The sequence below is a fragment of the Zosterops lateralis genome, assembly GCF_965231275.1.
Source record: "Zosterops lateralis genome assembly, chromosome: 5".
In the NCBI taxonomy this organism is placed as follows: domain Eukaryota; kingdom Metazoa; phylum Chordata; class Aves; order Passeriformes; family Zosteropidae; genus Zosterops; species Zosterops lateralis.
In genome coordinates this window covers 27,362,750-27,384,961 of record NC_139766.1, presented here as the reverse complement: position 1 = coordinate 27,384,961, position 22,212 = coordinate 27,362,750, and the positions used below count along the sequence as shown (strand labels likewise).

General features: G+C 45.4%; 1 protein-coding gene across 1 annotated transcript in view; it reads right to left on the bottom strand.

Annotated features, from left to right (window-relative positions):
• PDGFRA (platelet derived growth factor receptor alpha) overlaps positions 1-20,260 on the bottom strand; it is a 35,686-nt gene extending 15,426 nt beyond the window's left edge. The window contains exons 1-12 of the mRNA XM_083862407.1: positions 19,348-20,260; positions 11,857-11,917; positions 10,196-10,510; positions 7,203-7,466; positions 6,380-6,510; positions 4,872-5,043; positions 4,580-4,769; positions 3,963-4,078; positions 3,358-3,484; positions 2,668-2,861; positions 2,090-2,184; positions 1,848-1,980 (exon numbers count right to left, since the gene is read on the bottom strand). Of these exons, the coding sequence (XP_083718533.1) occupies positions 1,848-1,980; positions 2,090-2,184; positions 2,668-2,861; positions 3,358-3,484; positions 3,963-4,078; positions 4,580-4,769; positions 4,872-5,043; positions 6,380-6,510; positions 7,203-7,466; positions 10,196-10,510; positions 11,857-11,905 (1,786 nt within the window). The 5' untranslated portion in view covers positions 11,906-11,917; positions 19,348-20,260. The remainder of the gene's footprint in view (positions 1-1,847; positions 1,981-2,089; positions 2,185-2,667; positions 2,862-3,357; positions 3,485-3,962; positions 4,079-4,579; positions 4,770-4,871; positions 5,044-6,379; positions 6,511-7,202; positions 7,467-10,195; positions 10,511-11,856; positions 11,918-19,347) is intronic.
• Between the last annotated feature and the right edge of the window lie 1,952 nt (positions 20,261-22,212).

The window sequence follows — 22,212 nt, the reverse complement described above, 5'->3', positions numbered from 1 at the left end:
GAATCTTAACTTGCCTTTTTCAAATGGGCATGGGTCAGATTCTGTGTCAGACCTGCATTTCATTTTATTAAGGTCACCAGGACAATAAGTGGCATGCAGGGAAGTGCTGAGAGCAATTCTGCTGTCTCTGTACAGCCAACCTAGTATCCTGAGCAGCAGCACTCAGACCCCATGCCTCAAAAGGCACTGCTCTCAGCTTTGTCAGCCAGATGAGGAGGTCTAGCTTGTGCTGGGACCTCACTAATTCTCAGCAGAGCCAGGAGAGGATAGTGGTGTTCAAACAGCTCATGGTATTACTGCATTGTTCCTTCTGATATACATCTCCTGGACCTGCACTGGTTTGTGAGCCCATTACTGCATATACTGCAGTGGGTCAAAGGGAAATTTGCAGTGTAACCCAAATTTATCAATCAAAGCTAATGTTCAGAGTTGGCATTTAACACAGCACTGCACTCCAGACACTACTGGCCAGAAAAAACAAATAAATGCCAGCTGGCTTACACAGCTAGGATGGGAAATACTCATCTGGTGGAGCCAAAATGCATTTATAACCTGCTTCAGAGCCTCCCTGAACTAAAGGTGTAATTGCTTTGCTGTCAACTCCCACTCAGATAAGAGAAAATCTACACAAACCAAAATTGTCAGCCCCAGAAACAAAAGAGGGCCTCCCCTCACCAGTAAGCATTTAATATGGCAAAAGTGCTGGTGGGTAAGTGTGTCAAGTAGAGAAATTGTGCAATCCAGATTGCCAAAAGGATATGGAGCATTGGGTTTTAAAGTTACTGACTATTCTGAATACACTTGTAAACAAGAAGGCATTGAAGCAGGCTGGTGCTCGTGAGCCAGAGGGAGACAAAGTCACAGTGGTGGTCTTTAACAACTCAGATCTGACAAATCCGATTTAGACATATAATTAAATCTGGGTTGTAATAAAATAATTCCATAAAACATTCACCCTCTTCTAGTCTTCAAATAGCAATATGAATTTAATTAAAGGATATTGTTCCTGAACCAGAATTTTTTCTCTTGCTTCTTTCAAGAATTAACTCTTTCTTTGTGATGATGAAGAACTACACCGGGGAGTATGTTTCTTGAAATATATCAAACAAAAGACACATGTTATCTTCTTCTCCTGTGTTTTGCAATACAATTTGGTCCACAGATATCTCTGAGAGGGAAGCTTTATATGTTTAAAGCACTATCTGGATAGAACATTAAAATTTTCTATAGTCATTACATTTTCAATTGATATAAATGAGAGATTGGGCCAGCCTTGAGGAAATAATTATGAGTGAATTCTGTATGAATTTCAACGAGGAATAGCAAAGCAAGAAAGCAGAAGCAGAAGGAAGAAAAAAGGACAGTAGTCATAATAATATGCAGTTACTCAGCACTGATATGTGCATGGCATGGATTAATAATTTTAAAAATATTTTTAATAAATCTACATAACTAGTTGCAGATTTTCTTGGCCTCTGCACATAAGTATATAAATTTCTTGCAGATAAGAAATACTGACATCTTTCTTGTGGATGCCTTAGCAGAAGTGAGTGTTGAAAAGGGTGTTTAACACCGAGAGAGTCCCCTAAGCCACATAGGGGTGGACACTGCACACAGGGCATGTGGAGGAGAACTGGAATGGAAGCACAGGAGACACTAACACAAGGACCTCAGGAGTGATGCCAATGTACAAGAGGATTAGGAAGGAGAACTGAGGAGAACAGACAAAGAGACTCTGGATTTCATGGCCATAACTTCCATTGCATGTCCTGCAGAGACCTCAGAATAGTCATTGAATGTCTTTCTCCCGAAAGAAGGGTGAGGCTAGTCCCTTACAGAAAACTTACCAAGCACTAACCCATCTCGAGGAAACTCCCATCTGGAGTCATAAGGCAGTTGCATTGGGTCGACATAAATGTACTCATGGCCATCAGGGCTGATAGACTCAATGACTCTCCATCTAATCTCATACCTTGGCTTCTGCAGAGCACATTGAATGCAAAACCAAGCATTAGTCCTGGACCTGACTTTAGAGCAGACCAAAATCCAGTAGGGCTCAGCACCCAAACTGAAATACTTTTCTACATACCTGTTTCCAAATGATGACCAGGACAATCAGTGAAATTATCACAATCACTAATAGCACTAAGACAGCAGCAGCCACCGTTAGCTCTGATCTCAAGGCTGTGGAGTAAAAAGATAAGAGCATATTTTTGAGACATGAGACATGTTGAACATCATACACATAAGACACCCACCTCCCCTATCACTGCAGTTCCTGTATCCTGCAAAAGTGGCAGGAGCAGTTCCTGAGGCTGATGGCTATAAAGTCTTCCCAAGCCCAGAGCTACTTTGCCATCTTGTTTTAAAACCAAATGCAGATTATCTAAAAGAATGTCCCATAGCCAGTACTGATAAAATAGTAAAATGAATTATGGAACCACATAATAAGCAAAAAGCAGATGCAGCATAAAGACCTGTAAAATGCCTCATCCTCAGAAATACTGGGGTGAAAAAAAATTCACTTTAATTTATTATCAACATCATGTTGATAATAAATATTATCAACAATCATGTTTTTATCCATTAGGACTGGACTAGGGTGAGTTGGAGCAAACTCCAACTGGTCAAACTGGCTGTTGGCATAGAAGGACAAAGCAAACTCACTGGGAGCCACAAGCTTCAATTCTCGAGTAACGGCACCAAGGTCATTTCTTGCCACACATCGTACAGCCAGGGTTTCCTCTACCTTCTGGAAGGTCACCTGGCTTTCCACCATATTTTTCTCATCCAGGTGGGCTTCCATGTGTATATCAGAGATGTTGTTAGTCAAAAGGGTCCATGAGGTGTCATTGCTGCACCTGCAGAGAAGAATAATGAGGGAAATGGATGTTGGATGTAGGTATGGATAAATAAGAGTGAACAGAACAAGAATTATCTTTCCCTGCAAATTTCTTCTGACAACAACACATTCAAGGACCAGAAGGGTCTTTAGATTGCATCTCTGAAAAACCTGCACCTTTCTTCCTTCAAAATAAAAATACTCCCTGAATGAAGGGACAGCTACTTCTCAAAATCCTTACTCAAGCCTGGACTGTGAAATCCTTGGATTAGGCTTACTGAACAGAAAGTTTTTATGAGAGAAAACTGAATCGATGCATTGTTTTGTGTCCTATAGGATGTAAAAAGAAGGGCATTGACAACTTCTCTTGAAATATGAGCAACATTCCTCTAAAAAGAAATAAGAATTATCTGAAACTTACTGGCCCTTGATGACGAAAACATGGTAACTAATTATGTTAAGATAATTGAAGATACAAGTCATATTTCAGGTAAGAAACCACCCACTCCTCTTACTTTTTAATGTCCTTGCAAATCAGCCATTCCACATCAGGAAGCGGGGTCCCCTCTGCCAAGCATCTCACTGTCTGCCCACCTGCAGAGCCATGGTGATCATCCACAAGGGCTGAGATCAGAGCTGGAACTGGGAAGGAGTCAGGAGTTTGTTAAAATATTTGTAAGTGCCTACAAAAAAAACAGCTTCAAATTTCAAAGCAGGACAGATGTTGTTTGGCCAACACCTTAGCAAGATCTACAGACAAAGACTCCACCAGGAGGTGCTTATCTCCTGTAGCACAGAGTGGATTCTAGGCTAGAGCAATGAGAAGGAAGTGCTGCAGTTGTGCCACGTCTTCATGTCATGTTAAATGAGCTATCATCCTACTGTCAGCTGGAATAACTTAGCTGGGTGGATAAACTTTTCTTTTTGGCTCAAGGCCAGTGCAGAAGTGAAAGCCAGGATCAGGCTAGAAAAACTCCAGAGACTAACACGCACGCACTCTTCTGCTCGCCATGGTTCATGCCTTTCATACATCCCCACTCCAAGCAATGCAGTGTGTAAGTGGATCAAGGTTTTACTGCGTGCCATGAGTTCTGGTGTGCAAGGCTTTGGGGCTGCTTACCTTGTATTAGCAATGAGAAGGTATATCTTTTAATCTCATCTTCATTTTCAGCAACCAAAGTATAGTATCCACTGTCTTCCTCCTTGGCCCGTATCAATTTTAAAATACTCTGAAACCTGCAGAAATGCAAGTTTTTGTTTATATTTTAAAGCAGGAATAAAAAAATAATTTTGGTGTAACACGTAATCTGGGTGTGTTGCAATTATAACATAGTGACATTTAGCATTTCTAGCCTGCCTTTAACTAAGTCATTACTCAAGTGTTAAATAACTATCAACATACAACTGAGAAAGAAGTAGCTTTAGTTACTTCCTGCAAGGACCAGACAATGCCCTGATTTTACTGGAAACAGCCAGAAATTATTGGTGTGGAGAAATGTTAAAGGGAACAAAGAGGTTTCTTGCTCAAGAACCTTGAAGAAGTTGGTGTTATGAAGGTAGTAAGAAGACATAAATTAGGCATTGCACTTTAGAATAGAAAAGAAATAAACTGTTTTAAAATGCTACTCAAGAAGAAGCAACAAACTGAGGTGTCAAGAGTGAGCAGGAGCAGTGCCCAAGATTCTGGGGGAGGAACTCAAGTCAGCATGGCAAAGTAAGGGTTGGAAGGTTTTTTACCTTGTTTCCTGGACTCTGTTGGAACTAGTAACAATCTCTGTAAGATTTTCAATCAGAGTCACATTATCCTTCAACCAGTACATTTTTGGTGCTGGGTAAGCCTGCACATCAACAACAAAGTTTTTGACTTCATGGAGGTTGACAGCTTCCAGAGGGCTAAACTGAGGCTCCAGGTGAACAAAGCCTTTGTCTGTAAATGAAAAAGCCTTGTGTAAACAACACCATGCAACATTTTTCAAGAATGGTGTTTTCCAATGTGGTAATAATTTTGGACACTAAAATCAGACTATACCATGAACTGTAATGACTACTTTCTTATTTTCCTTGACCTCCTTGGTTGCATGTCGAGCAGTACATTCATAATCCCCTGTGTCTTTCACTGATGCCTCAGGAATGGTCAAGGTGTAAACCAGCTTCTGCGATGGGACTTTGATATCATCAAGTTTTATCAGACCTTTTTCTTTCTGTAGTTTGGAGAAGGAAAAAAAAACCTTGCTTAAGTAACTCAGCTGAAAGCACATCTTTGAGGATCTTTGATACCCCTGAGGTGAGAGCAAACATCTAAATCCTGTATGGCAGAAAACTTGTTTGCTCAGTTAAGGATGCCTTTTTCAGCCACAACAGAAAAGCTGTGCCTATGAAAATACACCCTTTGGGGGGCAGACACAGAAGGTTTAGAGGTCATATTTTGTTTACAAGAAATAAATACCTATGAAAATTTGGGTAAGCAATTTGACAGAGCAATTCACTCTTTATGCACTACCTTTTCCTTAGATGTAAAAGCTACTTGAGTCACTTTTGTTCAGTGTCCATGAAGTAAGATTAATTTTTATTCCCTTCACCAGAAAAAAAGTAACCAGTCAATAGATGCTGTGTTCTGCCTCCTCTCAAAACAAGAATAATTTACTGACAAGGAGAAAACTCCCAAGAATAAAGAGATGGTGGAAATGACAGACTATGTTATCATGAGGGGCGGGTAAAAAAATATGCTGGGGCTAATTTTTAAAGGTGGCATATAGCAGACACTATACTGATGTGTAAGATGGAAACAAAACAAAACTTGCTCAAATAATTTTTCCTCTTGGGCTCTTAAATTACTTAAGCAAAAGGTGAGATTTGGAGTAACAGCTAGGTACATTCAATTACATCATTCCCTCAGCAACCAGCCTTTTTACATGGGATACTCTGAAATTGCCTAGGACTGGCCCTAGCCAAGTTTCACTGAATAAAAGTTTTCACTGCAAAAGGATGTTAAAGTAGTTTGAAAAATTTCAGGTTTCTACAAAAGTTTCAAGATTTTCTTACTAGATGTTTCTGATTAGTAAGTTCAGCGAGAATCATTTCAGTTTGCATCTGCGTAACAGATGCTTAACACGTAAGATTATAGACTTGATTCTTCATTGTCCTTTATTATCCTCAAGAACCAGGATTTAAGAGAGCTGTTTTAGAGGTTCAGACCTTCAGCAGCACAGCTCTACTCAGATGTTCAATATAGCTATATTTTTCTTTTTCACAACATTTCTTTTTTGCAGCAGCAGCACAAGACCTGAGAGACAGCATTCCTTCCTCAGCCAAACCTCACCTTCTCATGCTTTGCCTAGTTACTAACAGCAAATTTATCTTTTGGGACTGACTTTCTCTTATGGTAACCTAAAATTAAAAGAACTTACTTCGTTTTCTCTTCTCAGCTGTCTTCATTCAGGTAAGAGAAGAATATTTTACAACCCCACTTTCTTGCCTAACTACAAACATTAAGAAAAAAAAAAAAAAGAACAAGAAAAAAAAAAAAGAGATATTTACCACTTTCCCAGGATAATTCCACTGTAAATTAACCACCTCATTGTCAAAGACCACACACGTTACTACAATGGTCTCGCCTGTTTTGTAGACAGTTTTAAGAGCTTCAATTTCAACAGGTAGCTGTGAAGTAGCTAAGAGAAGAGAGAGAGATATCTCATTTAGTTTTTAAAAGATTGTGATTTTCACATGGTACAGCTTCACAGGAAGATTTCCATTTCACTTCCTCTACTGAGGAATCACTGTGAAAATTCAGTAAAAGTACTGATGATCTATACTGGTATAAACAATTTGTATTTAAAGCATGAACTGCACAGGCATTGAGTTCAATCCCACAAAGAAATGATCCACAAATAAAATTTCAATTAGAGGTTCCTATCTCAAATTCCTCCATAAAAACGGCATTGGGTATAAAAGCAATTTCCCATTTTGCTAATCAGTGGCTGTCTTTCAGAATTCCTTGATGGTCAGGAAAAATATTTTCAAAAAAATTAAATCATTATGTTTTTCAGGCTACCCAGAGTTCTACAGTTCAAAGCCACTAGGAAACACCAGTCTTCTAAGTTGTATTTCAGCAAATAGGATGAAAATACATGGAGTACAAAACATTTTTCTTGCAATAATTTTGGAGAGAAGATAGTTAGGGACACATTATTCTCATGAAAATTGTAAGTAAACTAAGTAACTGGCAGTAATGCGAGACGACCAAGGATTCATCATTGGAGAAATATCTGATATAACCTCATGACTCTGGTGCTCTCACAGTGTGAAGAAAGAATACAATCACTTTTTCTTTTTTTTTTTTTTAATTAACAGAAATAAATACCTCTTATAATATAGATGAGGAACTCATCGGACTTGAACTCCACGCCTTTAACCACTGTTTTGCATGTGTATGAGCCCGCAGGAAAATTGCCTATGAAACCTTGTTTGGTGTCATATAAAGCATACACAGGCTTGTCTAAACTGTTAACTAAAGTCACTTGAGCATCTGGGTCACTTGTCCGACAGGGGATAACTGCTGGATCACCTTCTTCTACTAGGATGAACTGGTCTTCTGGTATAGAAGGAACAAAAGGCGTGTCTGGGTCTGTGAAACACAAGAGGAAATCTTACACTGTCTTGTTTGTAGCAAGCGCATGTACAAGAATTGCATATCAATGACCACTTACAGGTCATAAGTGAAACTTGTACAGTTAATTCTCCCAGTGTTTCAGATATTGCAGGTAAGGTTTGCTAATTTCATGTGGTATGGCATTTTAGCTATTTGATGTGACATGTAATGAAACATTTCTCCTAAGCACAAAACAAGAAAGGGCTTCGGTTCCTTTGTGACAATTCAAGATGTAAAATGAAAAAAGACAAAAAATCCTCCCCCCAAAATGTTGTGTTATTAATCACAACTCACATGATTTTAAGTTAGATGTTTTTCCCCTTTTTTATTAGTAGCTGTCTCCTAACCAATATATAAGCAGAGGAGAAAATAAAAATAAAATTAAAAAATCCAAACACTTTCCAAGTTAAAAAAAAAAAAAGTTTCATGTTGTTTATGTTGAACACCACTAAAGTCACATTTCATCAAAAATAGTTCAAGGTACTTATCTTCATGTATTTCTAACATGTCCAACATTACATTTATGAGACATAGTTAATTATGGTCACAGCATGTGGTTTTCAAAATACAGTATTCAACTAGGAAAAAAGCAAACAAGGACCTAGTAGTTTTATTTCTTTTAAAGTCAACAAAACACATGCCAACATTCCTACCCGGCCAATCCAAAGTCTGAGTTTAAAACATAATTGCATAACATTATGCATAAAAAGCATAGCCCTGAAATCGTCTCCACTTGGCCATTCAGAATAAACAAATAATCCCTGCTAGCCTGAAGCTTCTGTGCAAAGCTTTATAATAAAATTTAATAAATAGCCATCCAAATCCCTCCAACAATAGACTTTCTGCTGCACTGGCAGGCTCTTTGTAGCAATATTCCAAACACAGCGCTCCGTCCCAAAAATGCTGCCAACTCCATGTATTCATTTTCCCACTGTAATTTAAAACAGAAACAAGATTCACCTAGTTTGGTTTTCTATGTGCTGTTAGTGAAAATAGGATATTGTGTGAAGTCCCAATGTAATCCTCCCTGGCTAAAGTGGGTTGCTTCCACCCATTGCCCTCCTAATTCATTGCAGGAAAAACAATTGTAAAGACAAACTTTATAGTGGAAACAGAGATATTCTCTATAATTTGGAGAAAAGGATATGTTTCTGCATTTATGACATCTTGATGGTTAGCAAGTGGAAAAAAATTACAGGGTGTCTCTGCCCTGCAAATCTGGTAGGCTGATGTCTAGAGGCTTTCGAAAACCAAACCAAAAAGTCCTCTTGAAGAAATCTTCCATCTCTTGTCTTTATATTCCTCCACTGGGTGAGTTGCAAGACTGCTCAACATACACAACGTCTTCTGGTAATTTGGTTAGAGCTGCTTGGATATTGAGATGTATATGCCAAAGCTGGCAGCCTCTGCTGAAACATCTTGTTTCAAGAACGAACGCAAACAATTTACATTTGTTGTGGCAAATGGAGAGAAAGTCTTGGAAGTCTTCACTGTCTTTGAATCACACACTGTCGACAGCGAAAACATAATGCCACTGGAAAATAGCCTTTGAAATAAGTCCTGTTATTGCTTCCTGGCTTTTTGCACTTCCAGAATCTTCCTTGTCATTGCAGACATCATCTCCTTCAGAACATGCTGCAGTTTTGCAGGATGATTTGCAATCTCTTCTTCTCTCTTTTGTTCCCTGTTCAAAATATTTACTGCAAATCCAGTGGCTTGATCTCTTCTGGCACTGCAGTTGTGACCCTCACCCCTTGAAGCCGAGCCAATGCCAAGGAAACATCCAGACAGGGCTTTACAAATGCAGTCAGTTGTGGCTTAGCCTTTGGTGCCTATCTCAGCTATGACAATAAAGATTTTCATCTCATAGATATTGTGGAAAGCCTTTAAGCAGATTTCCAGTCAGAACAAGGGGGTGGGAGGGCAAAGCTGCAAATAGTCACTTCCAAAAAGAAGGTATGCCATTTCTTCTGAGTCCAACAGTTTTCCACCACTAAAAAGAAATGCAACACAGGGCCTGGGAAAGGCTGTGTTTGCCTTGAAAATTACAGGGTACTCCACAGTAGCCCCCATGTGTTTAATCTTGTATCAGACTGGCCAGCAAGAACACTTCTTTCCCCTCCTTCTGACAGCTGCCTCAAGGACATCTCCATTACTTTATGCTTCCCAGTGCACACATGAACTTTTTCCAATTCTTCAAGCCTAATTCAGGTTGAGAACAAGATATGGCCTTCCTCATCTGGCAGCAGCTTTAGTATCATACACAGCACTGGTTCGGTCGGTACACATCCTAAAGCCTCCACCCAAGTGCCCCCTGAAAAGACTGACATTTCTGTTAATCACCACCTGGGAGGCAGGCAAATCTGAAGGCTGCACATATACCCACAGATGAGCTGACCTGGCCACCAAGGTCTCCTCTCCAGCCCTTGGCGGTCAGCAGACCTCAGCTCTAAAGCTCTCTTCATCTGAGTTCAAGTCTTCTTGAGAACTAAAACTCGTATCAAAAATTGAAAAGCAATAGAAAGAAAGAACAATATATCCACAGATTCACAGGGGCTGGTCTTGATTTACACGAGGAAATGGCCCTGGCGTTCTTTCTCTTCCTCTGACAGTAAATTGCCACCAGCAATTCACCCCTTCTGAACATCCATGGTTCACCTCTTCTACCCAAACCTCCAGGTGCAGCTGTGGCATCCCCCACTTACCAGGCACATAGATGTAGATGTCCTTCCCTTCCACTTCCCCATCCTCCACTTGTGTGTGGTTATAGTAGCAAACATACAAGCCTGTATGAGCGGCCGAGGCATTTCCTACTTCAAGCACTGTCACGAAGAGGCCACTGTTGTTTTCCTCGTGTCTAATATCTATCCTGTGGTTTCCCTCGGTCACTGGGTACTGCCAGCTCACTTCGCTGTCTCCAGAGCATTTAAGTGTGAAATTGGAATTCAGCTGTACCACCATTTGATTCCTATTGGGAACAATAGTTGGCAGAGGAAGCTGGCAAAATGTTAGGAATGGTCCTGCAAAAAGACACAAATAAATAGCATGTGAATACACAAAACAGTCTCAGCACAGGCATGTGAAAGGAAGCAGAGAGGATCCAGAGCAGATTTTTTTACTGACTATTTCAGACCTGCTGATGTCCCAGGAAATTTGCCCTTGTTAAAAGCCGAAGCTTTGCCCAAGGAATAGCAAATGGCTTTCCTTTGAAATGTTAAGTGTTTGCTTGCTGACTTCTGTTTGCGAAATCAAGAGGTGAAAGACAGGGGTGAAGTTAGAGATAGCTCCCAATCCACACCACAGCTTTGCAACCCCAAAGGTGTACACAGCTCTACTGAGACAAATGAATTCCACACCCTGGCTGCCCTGGGTCACGGATATCTCACACCTTCTTACAGCCATGGTCAGGAAATCAGCAGTCCTGTCAGCCTTCAAGTAAGCTCACAGGTGAAATTTGGAAACCACTTCCCAAGACTAAAGCCTGCATTTTACTTCTAACTTCAGTTTCTGCAAAGGGCCAAAGCAGGAACTTGTACATCAGGTCTACCACTAGCCAAAATGTACAGAAGGCTTGTAGCCAAATAAAACTGCAATTCACTGAACTAGATGTTGTAGATGGCACTGGTTTCCAGATGCAATCTTCAGTTACAGGCTCAGATTTGCAAGTCTAGGTAATTTGCAGGTGGGTTGGTGCAGGTCCAACCCTCAGAAGTAAAATTAGAGGATCCAAACCCTACAGAATGAGGAACACACCAAGGAAATATGTTTGTGGTTTCATTCTACCAAATGACCTGTACGATAAACAAGCACCTAGGCTCAGGGAGTGAAATTGGCACACTGCAATAAACCGGCACCAGGATCCAGATTGTCTTTGAAATCTTTTTCCACTCCTGCCCAGAGTTACCTGGCTCTTTCTATATTTGGCACCCTGTGGCAGAGCCTGCCCTGCCGTCCCATCACCCCTCGTTTGCCAGATGTTGGGAGGCCAGGCCGGCAGCTGAGAGCGGCGCGGTGTGAGAGGAGCCCACACGGGCAGCCTGGCCAGCACCGCTGCCACGGAATGCCCAGCGGAGCAGGAGTGGGACAGCTGGAGGTGGGCAGGCTCACTCTCCCTGCACACTCAGACAAGTCAGGTGGGAGTTTATAGCAGCACAGGAGAGCCAAAGTGGCCGATACGGGCCAGCAAAAGTACTGCCTTCTCAGTAGGTCTTGTCGCAGCCTACCGGAGGGAAGAGCAGAAAAACCAGGTCTGTGACCAGCTGGCAACCATGTGGCATTTGTTATTGTGGGCAGAATGAAAGCAAGTTTAAATATGGATCTATGAAGAATTACGGGTGGAGAAGCTTAGAGAATTGAGGAACGTTACCTGTGAGAAAACATCCCAGGATCAGGAACGTCTGTGGGGAAGTAGCCATAGCTACCAACAACTGAAACAGAAAGGAGAAATCAAGGGAAAGATAGTTAATGGACTGACAATTGTATAAGACTTAGAAGGACCCCTCTTCTGCAGCACCCAAGTGCAGCTTCCCATCACTCCACACAGTGCCACAAAGAGGCATTGCCCAGGGACCCCAATTCACTGCCAGGGCAGAGTGAGACTCATGCCACTTACTGCCACCCACTGCCTACTGCTGTGCCACCGCATATGGCCACAGACTGATCACAGGCAGATGGGACACCATGACCCTTTCTCTCCACTGGCAATGTAAAGAGCTGTGTCCTGGTGTAAGGAACCAAGTCCTGGGGCATCCCCTTTCCAACAGCCTGCAGGCAGCTTTGCTCCTCACTGTACCCTCTGGGGTGGAGCCCACAGAAACAGCCCTGCACAGAGGCAGCACCCTTACGAGCATCAATGAAGATGTAACATCTTCCTGCAGCAAGTTCTCGCCTTCCAGCTGCAAGCAGCTTTTATGGGAGAAAAAGTACATTTTAAAACTACTTTTATTACAAATAGTACATTCCTGAGTGATATTTTTGTTTTGCCATGGTACATATGTGTATATATAGCTTACAGAATACAATGCAATACAATGGTGCTTATTGCTTATTTAGGGAGAATTCCCTTGATAGAGAGACATGCTATTTAAAACACATGCTGAAATTTTCTAATGAAATAAATCCATGACAGACTGTAGGCCAGCAGTGCCATTCATATAGCATCTACTCTCCCCACCAGTGCAGAGAGTCATAGATCACATGCAATTATTTCAGCTTTCAAATATATAATCCTAAAGCCTCTCTCTTACAGAGGCAACAATAGCAATCACCATCCATGTAATTTTTGTGCCATGTAATGACATTTCTACATAAAACCCTCAAGCAGCATGCTAGGTCATTTCTAAAGAAGATCCTACAATCCCTGCTCCCATTGAAACCAATAGATGTTTTGTTGGTGACTTCTAATAGCAACTGGATTTGGCCTAAATCCAATATATATTAAAAAAACACTGCACAGAAGAGCCCCTAATTTGAAACACTGGCCAAGGAGTAAAATAAAGGATGATGTGCCAAGACAGGGACTACTTTTCAAAGGTTCTGGGGAGTTTCTATTCATCCTCTGGTATTCAGTTCCTGATGCTGAGATATGAAAGCACGTACATGCGTCTAGTTATTACAACTGTAGCAGTGCCATATGGGAGCTAAACGCTTACAACATGCCAAGGAGTGTTTCTGATCTAGTCCTGCTTTCCTCCTGCAATGGATGGAGCAGACAGCACCCTTTTTCAGGGCAAAAGAATTTTATACTCAAACATGAAGGTCTCAGAAGCAGGATTAGAAGACGACCTGCCCCAAAAACATGTACAAACACCTTCAGAAATTCAGCTAACAATGTTCCAGCAGAGACAAGGCATCTTGTCTGATTCTTCAATTAGCAATAATTGCCATGTGTTTATGTATTTGTCTCCCATCAATAACAGATTATTGGATATCAAATAGTTCCCTCAATTTCAGCCTCCTTACTCATTTTTATCACATTTGTATCCTGCATTTTAATCTAATAAAGTAACCTTCTGTAACTCTTTTAAGACTTACCATGGTAAGTCTTATTATCAAGATTATTGATCTGATACCTAATATGCCAAGATCCACAAGACAATGCTACCCTATTTCTGCCAAGTTCTCTCCTTTTTCTGACTGAAAAGGCAACCGCCTCCCCCTCTTGTGTTGTTTTGCCAGACTATTCAGTGCAAGTGATGCAGCACAGGAGGAGAAAAAAACAAAGCTAGCTCATCCCTTGCACGCCAGAAGCTCTGCTGAAGTGGACTTATTGTAGAGCAGTGTATATAAGTGAGGACTGAAGACCAATGATGTAAATAGAGGTGATGGCATTTCCAAAGTGCTACTTTGAACTTGCTGTCTTGGTTGGGCTGACACTGAAATCAATGAGTGTCTCAATGTAGCATTGCAGTTTCAAAACACAAGGACTTAACTAAATTTCCTTTCTCCATCTGGCTCTTCTTTCACAACCCAGAGCTTTGATCTTTCCTCAATGACCCGTTAATCTCATCAAGACCCAGAGCAACATATCTTCATTGTGAAAGACAGCATGTACTAAGGATTCACCGTCAAATAGGTATTCAAAACCTATTTGAACTGAATTTAGTTACATCACTGCAACTGACTTAAGAATGCTGGTGCCATCACCACATATCCTCATACATCCATGCCCGCCTCAAGGTTTAACACAGGCACCATTTCACACTTGTGGGCAAGAGAGTTTACTCATTCCCACAACACCAAGGAGGGACACCTATCCTGGTTTTCTTTATTTACAATCATATACACCTTTGTATGCACCTTTTAAGTCCTTTGCCTTCCTTATGGCAGACCAGTTGTCTTTATCCCCAGCTATCCAAATCTTAGCCCTGGATAAATACATCAGATTCAGTTCCTAATTCTGGTCTATCAATCCATAACTTGGTGTAGCCTTGCTGAAGCCAGTAGTTTATGCAAACTGTAACCCAGTATTAACGTGACATGTGCAATGTGAGTTTGAGCAAACCTTAATTTCTTGCATACTTAGGATATTGCTAGCTAAAATAGAAATACGGATGTGTATAGTAAAAGCTAAGTAATGCTCTGGAGGATTTGCCAAACTCATTGCAGGGGTTTGCCCCAGGTTGAGCAAGTTATTGAATTTACATAGATTTTTGAAAGGTTCTGACTGAAATGCTGGTATCTCTCTTGTGCACTTTGTGGTAAAAAAAAAAAAAAAAATCAGAAAACTAATTCTGAAGGACGTCAGGAGTCAATTTTCCAAACACTAACTGCCAAGCACTGGCTTCCTATAAAGAAAGGTTTCATGGACTGTGCCACAAAAGACAAAGTAAATTCCATGTTCCATGAGAGACTCAGTGGAAATATATGTTTAGAAAACTATGGTATTCCTAGGTGAGTGCTCTACGTGACCTAAAGAGAAAGAGCGGAGGGGAACCGAGAAGAGCCAAGAGTATATGTTATTTTCACACTGCTGGGAATCAACCGAAGACCCCTTTCAAGACAGAGAACCAGCCCATCTCCGGGACACGGGAGAGGGCTGGGCTGATTTCCCTGCACTCCCCAGCCACTGCAGTTGGTACCCGCGGCCACAGGATGGCAATGTTGATCCACATTAGGCAGACACATTCCTTGTCCTGCAAAAGGCAGCGCTGCTCTCCAACGGAGCAGCCTGAACTGTCCCCCGGATCAACTCAAAATTCAAAATTCCTACATTTTTAATTTCATGTGATTAACAAAATAAAACAAAACAAAAAGCCAAACCAACCAACCAACCAACCAAACAAACAAACAAAAAAACCCGCACCAACCAAAAGCACTCCAAAACCTCAAACAAACACAAAAGCAATAACAACAATAAAAAACCCAACAACAACAACACACCAATCCTGGTCCCATTTTCTCTGTATTTACATAAGTGATAGGACAGTATTTAGATTGTAAATCTTGGCACGTAATGATATGATTATCCTTGTTATGAGAGGTCTGGGTAATTTCAGTCATGATTTTGTCAGAGTGGCAGTCTGTCCTTCTGGGAAAGCTGATCTTTTCCAGGAAGAGTTAAGGCCAACCCAAGAAAAGACATTTCTTTCTTGTGGTATATGACACCAGCTGAATGTAAATGTTCGGACAGGACCTCCTGAAACATTTCTTGGTCCTCAGTTCCTGAACTGCAAACTCAACTCTTCACAAGAGCAACGCTGCCCTGCAATGCTGACATGTGGGTCTGATGGTTTTGCTGGGGAAAGGTTCAAAGCTCTTCAGTGAAAAAGACTGGCATAAATATTCTCCCCAAATGAGACTTGTTCCATGTCCCTTTACAAATATTCGAATCCAGCATAGTCTTTACATAGAAAAACTGTGCATCAAGAAAAGCCCAAGGAATAACCATGCATCAAGAACAGCCCAGTGCCGGGCTCCTGCTGAGTGCTTTGGGCTCTACAGGACACACAGTGAGGCTGCCTCCCAACAAGCCTTCTAGTCAGTCCCAATTCTTCAGCCTAACCCTCCAGGACAGAGTCCCTCTAGGACTCTAGTCTAGGAGCTAAAGGTGATGGGGGAATTGCAAAGCCTAAATTTTTCCACTTGATCCAAGAAGGGTCGTCCACACTGTCCCAGAAAATGGGAGAAAAAAACCAACCAACCAACCAAACAAACAAACAGCTGGCACTTCCAAGTAATAAATCTTCCTTAGGTTCTCAGAATAAAATAAAAGAACACCTCAGATCCCAACTCAAGTACTGAGAAGCATTATGTGGGAAAAAAAAATCCATCTCTGTTGACCACAAGAACTAGGAAGCCAAGCTATTGCAAACTTTTCCCTTGGGTGCCCATGCAAAGCTTTATAGGTTGGAAAGAGATGAGTCAAGCAGGAGAACAAGGCAAGAGGGAGAGAAAGGATAGCTTGCTTTCTTGTTTGTTTCCTTTTTAATTATCAGCAATTCTCACCACCATTAGGAAAAATCACCTCTCAGAAGTCATTCCTTTGTCTTTAAGTCTTCAAAAGAAAAAAAGGAAGCATCTTCTATTAAAAATTTTAGCGTTCACATGCAAAAGTAGGTACCATTGTAGTCATAATGAAATAAAGAAGCAAGCAAGGCAAGGATTATTTAAATTTCTGCCTCCTTTTTAGAGCAACTGGTATAGCTGGAAATAACCTGCGAGGTCTTGGCTATGCAAGACTTTCTGTCTGTATATACTTTACTTCAATCCTAGCCCAATGCTGTAGTACAGAAGAGAGGTATTTTATTAAAATATTTATTACTTCCTGCTTTCTTGAAACCTAATACCTTTATATTACCCTCAGAGCCACATGAAGATTTCTCATACATCAACAAACCAGTAAGAGCAAAGATGGCCCCAGCAGCCGACAGCAGCTGGACTGGCACAGCTCCTGCCCCTCAGTGCCTGCAGAGGAGTACCACAACAAGGGATCTCATTTAAAAGCAGCAGGAGAGTGCCTGCAGGCTGAGAGAGCTGCTTTGCTCGTGGACTCCTAAATCCCAGTGTTTTGTGAGGTCTCATTTTTCTGCAAACTTTTTTTCCCCAAGCTCTGAGGTTGGCTAAAGTGCTGTTTAGCTGAGGGCCGTTCTAAAGTACGCATTGTTAACTAGAAGCTAAACCCGAAGTCCCTCGTTGGAAAATCTTTCCCTAGCGTTTCTGCACACAGAGTTGAAAGTCGGGTCTCCATAGCTCCGATTTTGATGAGACGATGACAGAGGCATCTTTGATGCCTGTCTCCTTGCTTTGATCCTGTGTCTTGTCCCATCTAAGGACACAGAGCTGGGACTGCAGCTGGGCTCAGCCTCGGCCCTGGGAGATGCCGAGAGCACAACAAGCCATCGCGCTTCCCCCGGTGCGTCCCGTCGGGGAGACGGCAGCCGCCTGCAGCCGGTCGGGACTGGGCTGTGGATGGTGCTGGGAAGTTTCGTTCACACTCTCCAGCCCCCATCGGGCTGCAGGCGCTGGTCAGACCCTGCGGCTCTCGGGGAGCCCGGGGGGAGCCCCCGGGGAGCGGGACAGCGGCTCCCCCTCGGTCCGCCCGCCCTCGGCGCAGCCCGACGGCTGGAGCCGCGCAGATCAAAGGCTGTCCGAGCAAACCAAGCAGAGATGGCAGCTCCCAGACACTTTACTGCTTTTCTGGGAAACAATAGGAAAGCCTTTGCCAAGCTGGAGGGACGAGGTGGTTTTTTTTGTTGTTGTTGTTGTTGTTGTTGGTTTTTTGTTGTTTGTTTTTTTTTTTTTTTTTTTTTTTTTTTTTTTTTTTTTTTTTTCTTAATGTGAGGTAGCCGAGGAAAGGAAAAAGCGGGGCAGGGGAGACGGAGAGGAGCAGAGCGCAGACGTGTTTCCCTGCGGAGCTGGGCTACCCCCCGACGCTTCCTCTCCAGCCCTCTCCGGCAGGCGAAGCACCGAGCCCCGGGGTCTGGAGAGGGGCGGGGGTCCCGGGGGGGACAGAGGCTGAGCCCCCCTGGGAGCTGTGGGACAGGCGGGAGCGATGCCCCCGCAGCCCCGGGAACGGGCTCCTCGGTTCCCACACGGGCCGAGGCGATGCGCTGCCCTCTCCGGGCGTGCAGACTGAGGCCCCGAAGGAGCGCTAGGGAGCTCCAACACTGGCGAGAGACGCGCCCAAAGTCCCGTCGAGGGGCGCTGGAAAGGCGCTCCCGGCACTGGTGGGGCCAGGGCATCGCTCCCGGCCCTGCTCCGCGCCCCGCGGGTGTGTACGGGCCCCGGGGGCTGCCGGCTGTGTCCCGGGACCTTGCTAGAGCTCTGTCGCTGCCGGCTCCAGAAAAAGCTGTCCGAGTCCTGTTCTCTGGAACGGTTCCTGGATCCGAGTCCAAAAATGTTGAGCAATGCCGCGGACAGCCAAAAAGCCATTTCCTACTTGCTCCTAGGACTTTTCCAGGGGACTCCAGCCCGGCAGAGGCTGGCAAGTTTGCAAATCCGCGCTTGACAAAATCCAAAAGGTGGCCGCGAAGACTTTGCCCTTCCCAGGGAAGGCAGCAGTGGGCTCCAGCGGTCCGGCGGGGCAAGGCTGGCATTCGCGTTGAGAGAGGGGCTGCGGGCTGGAAAGGCTCCAGGTACCAACCTTGGCTAAATTCTGCATCTTCCTTTTCACCGAGGCATTAAAAAAAAAAAAAAAAAAAAAAAAAAAAAAAAAAAAAAAAAGACGGGGCGCACGGGGATGGAGATCGGGTCCCCTTTCGGGGCTGTGTGCGCGCCTCCGCTCGGGATCGCGGGGCGGTTTAGGCTACCAGGTCAGGGGGAGCGAGGTGAGAAAGGGGATCTAAAGGGGGGAAGGTGGTGAAAAACAAAGGGTGGGGGAAGGGACGGGAGAGCAGCGGGGTGAAGGAAGAGAGGGATGCGAGAAGAGGGGGAGCCGCTTGCTCTGTCGGTGCGCGGCCCCGCTTTCCCCCCCGGGCGGGCACCGCCGCTGCCCGCGGAGCCCCGGGGGTCGCCCCCGCCCCCGCGGCAGGAATGCGGCGCGGTGGCCCCGCCGTCCCAATGTGTTTGTCATTAGCGCCGCTCGCCGCCGCGCCCCGACGGCCGGCGCTGCACCCCCGCTCCCCTCCGCGGGGCCGCCGAGCCCGCCGCCTGCGCCCCGCGGGAGGAAACCCTCTGCTCCGCTCAGCATCGGGGAAAAGGAGAAAAAAAGAAAGAAAGAAAGAAAGAAAGAAAGGAAAAAAAAAAAAAAAAAAAAAAAAAAAGGAAAGAAAGGAAAAATAAATAAATAAAAAAGAAGAAAACTCCCAACAAATAAATAAAGAAAAAATGATAAAATAAACAAGGAAAAAAAAAACCAAAACGCGGGACAAAAGATGTAAAAAAGAAAAAGGTGGGGAAAATGCCCGGCACCTCTTACCTTCTCGCTTACAATCCGCAGCCCCAATCCTGCAGATTGTAAAACATCCAAAATATGTCCACGTCTTTTGTGACTTTCCCTGCTCAGCCGCGCTCTTTTCCCTCCCGCTCGCCCTCCCTCCCGATCCGACTGTAATGGTCTCACAAACCGCGTCCCGTAATTGATTCAATGTTATAGACCATCCTTCCAAAACTAATCATTTGCTTTAAGTAAATAGCTGTCAGGAAATGAAGCCCCCCTCAGGTCCCTTCACAATAAGAGCTCCGTGGCTCGCCCGGCGCCCCCAGCCCCGCGGCCGGAGGCGGGCGCGCCGGCGGGAGGCTCTTACGCAGGCAGGGGGGCCAGTGTGCGCCTCCAGATTTGGGCAGCCTCGCAGGGGAGGGGGAGGCCGGCCATATGGCAGGGGCGAGGGGGAGGAAAGGGGGAAGCGGGGGGTTTTGCTCTGCAGGGGGAGAAAATAAAAAAAAAAAAATAATAAAAAGAAAGAAAAAGACCCAAAAAAACTTTCATGAAAACTCAGAGTGCTCCCAAATTTCATGAATGAGCCTTCCCTCCTCAGACCCTCCAGGACGGTGGGTCGGGCGCCGGGCTCGACGTCCACGCTTGCAGAGTGAGTTTATGGATGGGGAGTTTGATTCGGAAACGAATTCGCGGCTCCCTCGTGTCCTTTGCACGCCGCAGAGCTCGGGCTTGGGCTGGAGAGCCGGATGGACGGCCGTGAGCCAGCCAGGACCAGGAGGCGCAGAGAGACAGGGAGAGAGGCGAACCACTGACTTTTATGAATGAAAGACACAACGAAAGGTAACCTTCGCCAGGAGTCAGCCCCCCCAAAGCCCGCAGCTCCGACGGGACAAGAACACTCTTCCCTTGGTGTCTTCCTTCGCTTTTCCCGGCGCAAACACAGCCAGCAATGACCACAGCAGGGCACGGCCAGGGCCGGAGGTGCGGGCAGCGCACGTCCATCCCTCCTGTTTGAACGCGCTCCAGACGGAGCTTTGATCCCCGCCGGGGAACCAGCGCTGCCTATCTCTGCTTTGTTGGCCCAGGCTATCACTGGCGATAAGGGGCGGCCGGGAGAGCTGCCGGAGAGCTGCCCTGGCCCCCGTTTGCTGCAGGCTTCGTGCGGAGCGGGGCGAGCGCGGCCGGCGGTGCGCGGCGATGCGGCGGCCGCGGGAGAGGGGGCACTGCAGCCCCACGAACGGAACGGAGCCGAGAGGAGAGGAGAGGAGCGGGTCCTGCCCGCCGCCCGCCTTCTGCGGAGGGCACCGGCCCCACGGCTGGTGACGGGACTTGTCCCGTTCTCTTCCCTCCCCGGGCCAGCACCGCCACCACCCGCACCTCTTTCTCCCATTTGGTGTTAAACTAAAGTTTGTTCTCCAAGTCAAGAGCCAGCATCCAGTGGTTTTTCTCTTTCCTAAGCGAGGGGGAGTTAAGCCTCTGACTCGAGGATGCCCCGAAGAGAAGAGAGGCAGAAAGGAGCGCCAACTCGCAGGGATGCGCGCCCAGGCTGAGGGACCCGTGCCCGGGCTCTCAGGGCTCCCGGCGGCGCTCCCGGCCCCCTGCGCGCCCATCCTCGGCTCGGGGGAGTGCACAGCCCCGCTATTGCTTCCACATGTTCCTCCAGGAAATCATCGGAGTCACATCTATGAGCAGCCCCTGCTCGGAATGCTAACAGGATACCGTAACGCTTGTGAATAAACAACAGGCTCCCAGTGAGCCAAAAAAGGACGGAGGGGGGGAAAAGAGAAAAAGAAAACGAACAAACAAACAAACAAAACCCCACAACCAACCAACCAAACAACACAGGAGGAAAAAAACACAAAACAAAACAAACAAACAAACAAACAAACCAAAACAAAAAAAAAAAAAAAAAAAAGTGCACCCTGGAACTCTCCATCTGAGAGGGCGAGCGCACCCCGTATCCTGAACCCCTCAGTTTGTGGAGGGAAATGCTTTATTATGACTTGGATTAGAGCTGCGGGAGCTGCGGGCTCTCGCAAATTTAAGCCCTCGGGGATGAGCGTCAACTACCTACACGCCGGGGCGATCCTGCAGGGCCCGGGCCCGCATGTACCGGCGGGAGCGGATCTGCTTTAACGTGCGGGGCCATTCCTGGCGAAATACCGTCAGGCTGGGATGTAAAGTTACTCTTTAGAAAAGAAAGGAGCAAAAGGAAAGGGGAGGAGACGCCTTCTGGTTGCAATTACCTGCCTCATTTGAATAATGCCTTTGTCACGATCATTATCGAGGGGTCGTTAACGGCTTCCACGTGGGATCTCACAAGACCCAGCGAAAAGTAAAAACTGCAGACCGGGGGCCTGGCAAGGCTGCCTGCTGGGCCAGTCTGGCCCTGCGGGCGGGGGCCCGACGGCTCTGTGGAGACAGGGATGGAGGTGTCCCGCCGCCCAGGGACCCTTCCGGGGAGCGGTGCCCCTTTCCCCGACGTAGCTTTCCCTTCCCCACACTAAGGGCCCGGCCGCGCCGCCCCCCGAGGAGCAGCGAGCTGGCTCTGCCCGCCCTGGGCCTTGGGCCGAGCCCTCCCCGCACTGCCCGCGGTGTCTATGGGTTGGTGGTGGTTAAAATAACCCCTCCGGACGGCTGCTGAGCTCTGCCTCCCGCCCCGTGTGTGCAGGGGGGTCCCGTCCAGGGAGGCGAGGGGAACGTGGGGTTAGCGAGAGGACAGGCTGGGGGTGGGGGGATTTTCTACCTCTCTCTCCCCTGCTCTCCCGCCTTCCCCTCCCCTGAAGGGCTGGCGCGTAAAGCATCCCGTTAGCGTGTGTTTATGTGGTAACAGATGGAAGCTGCACGTCTCAAACCAAGCGCGGCGCCCAGGCCAGAGCCGCTCTCGCCTGTTTTTGCTCCCAA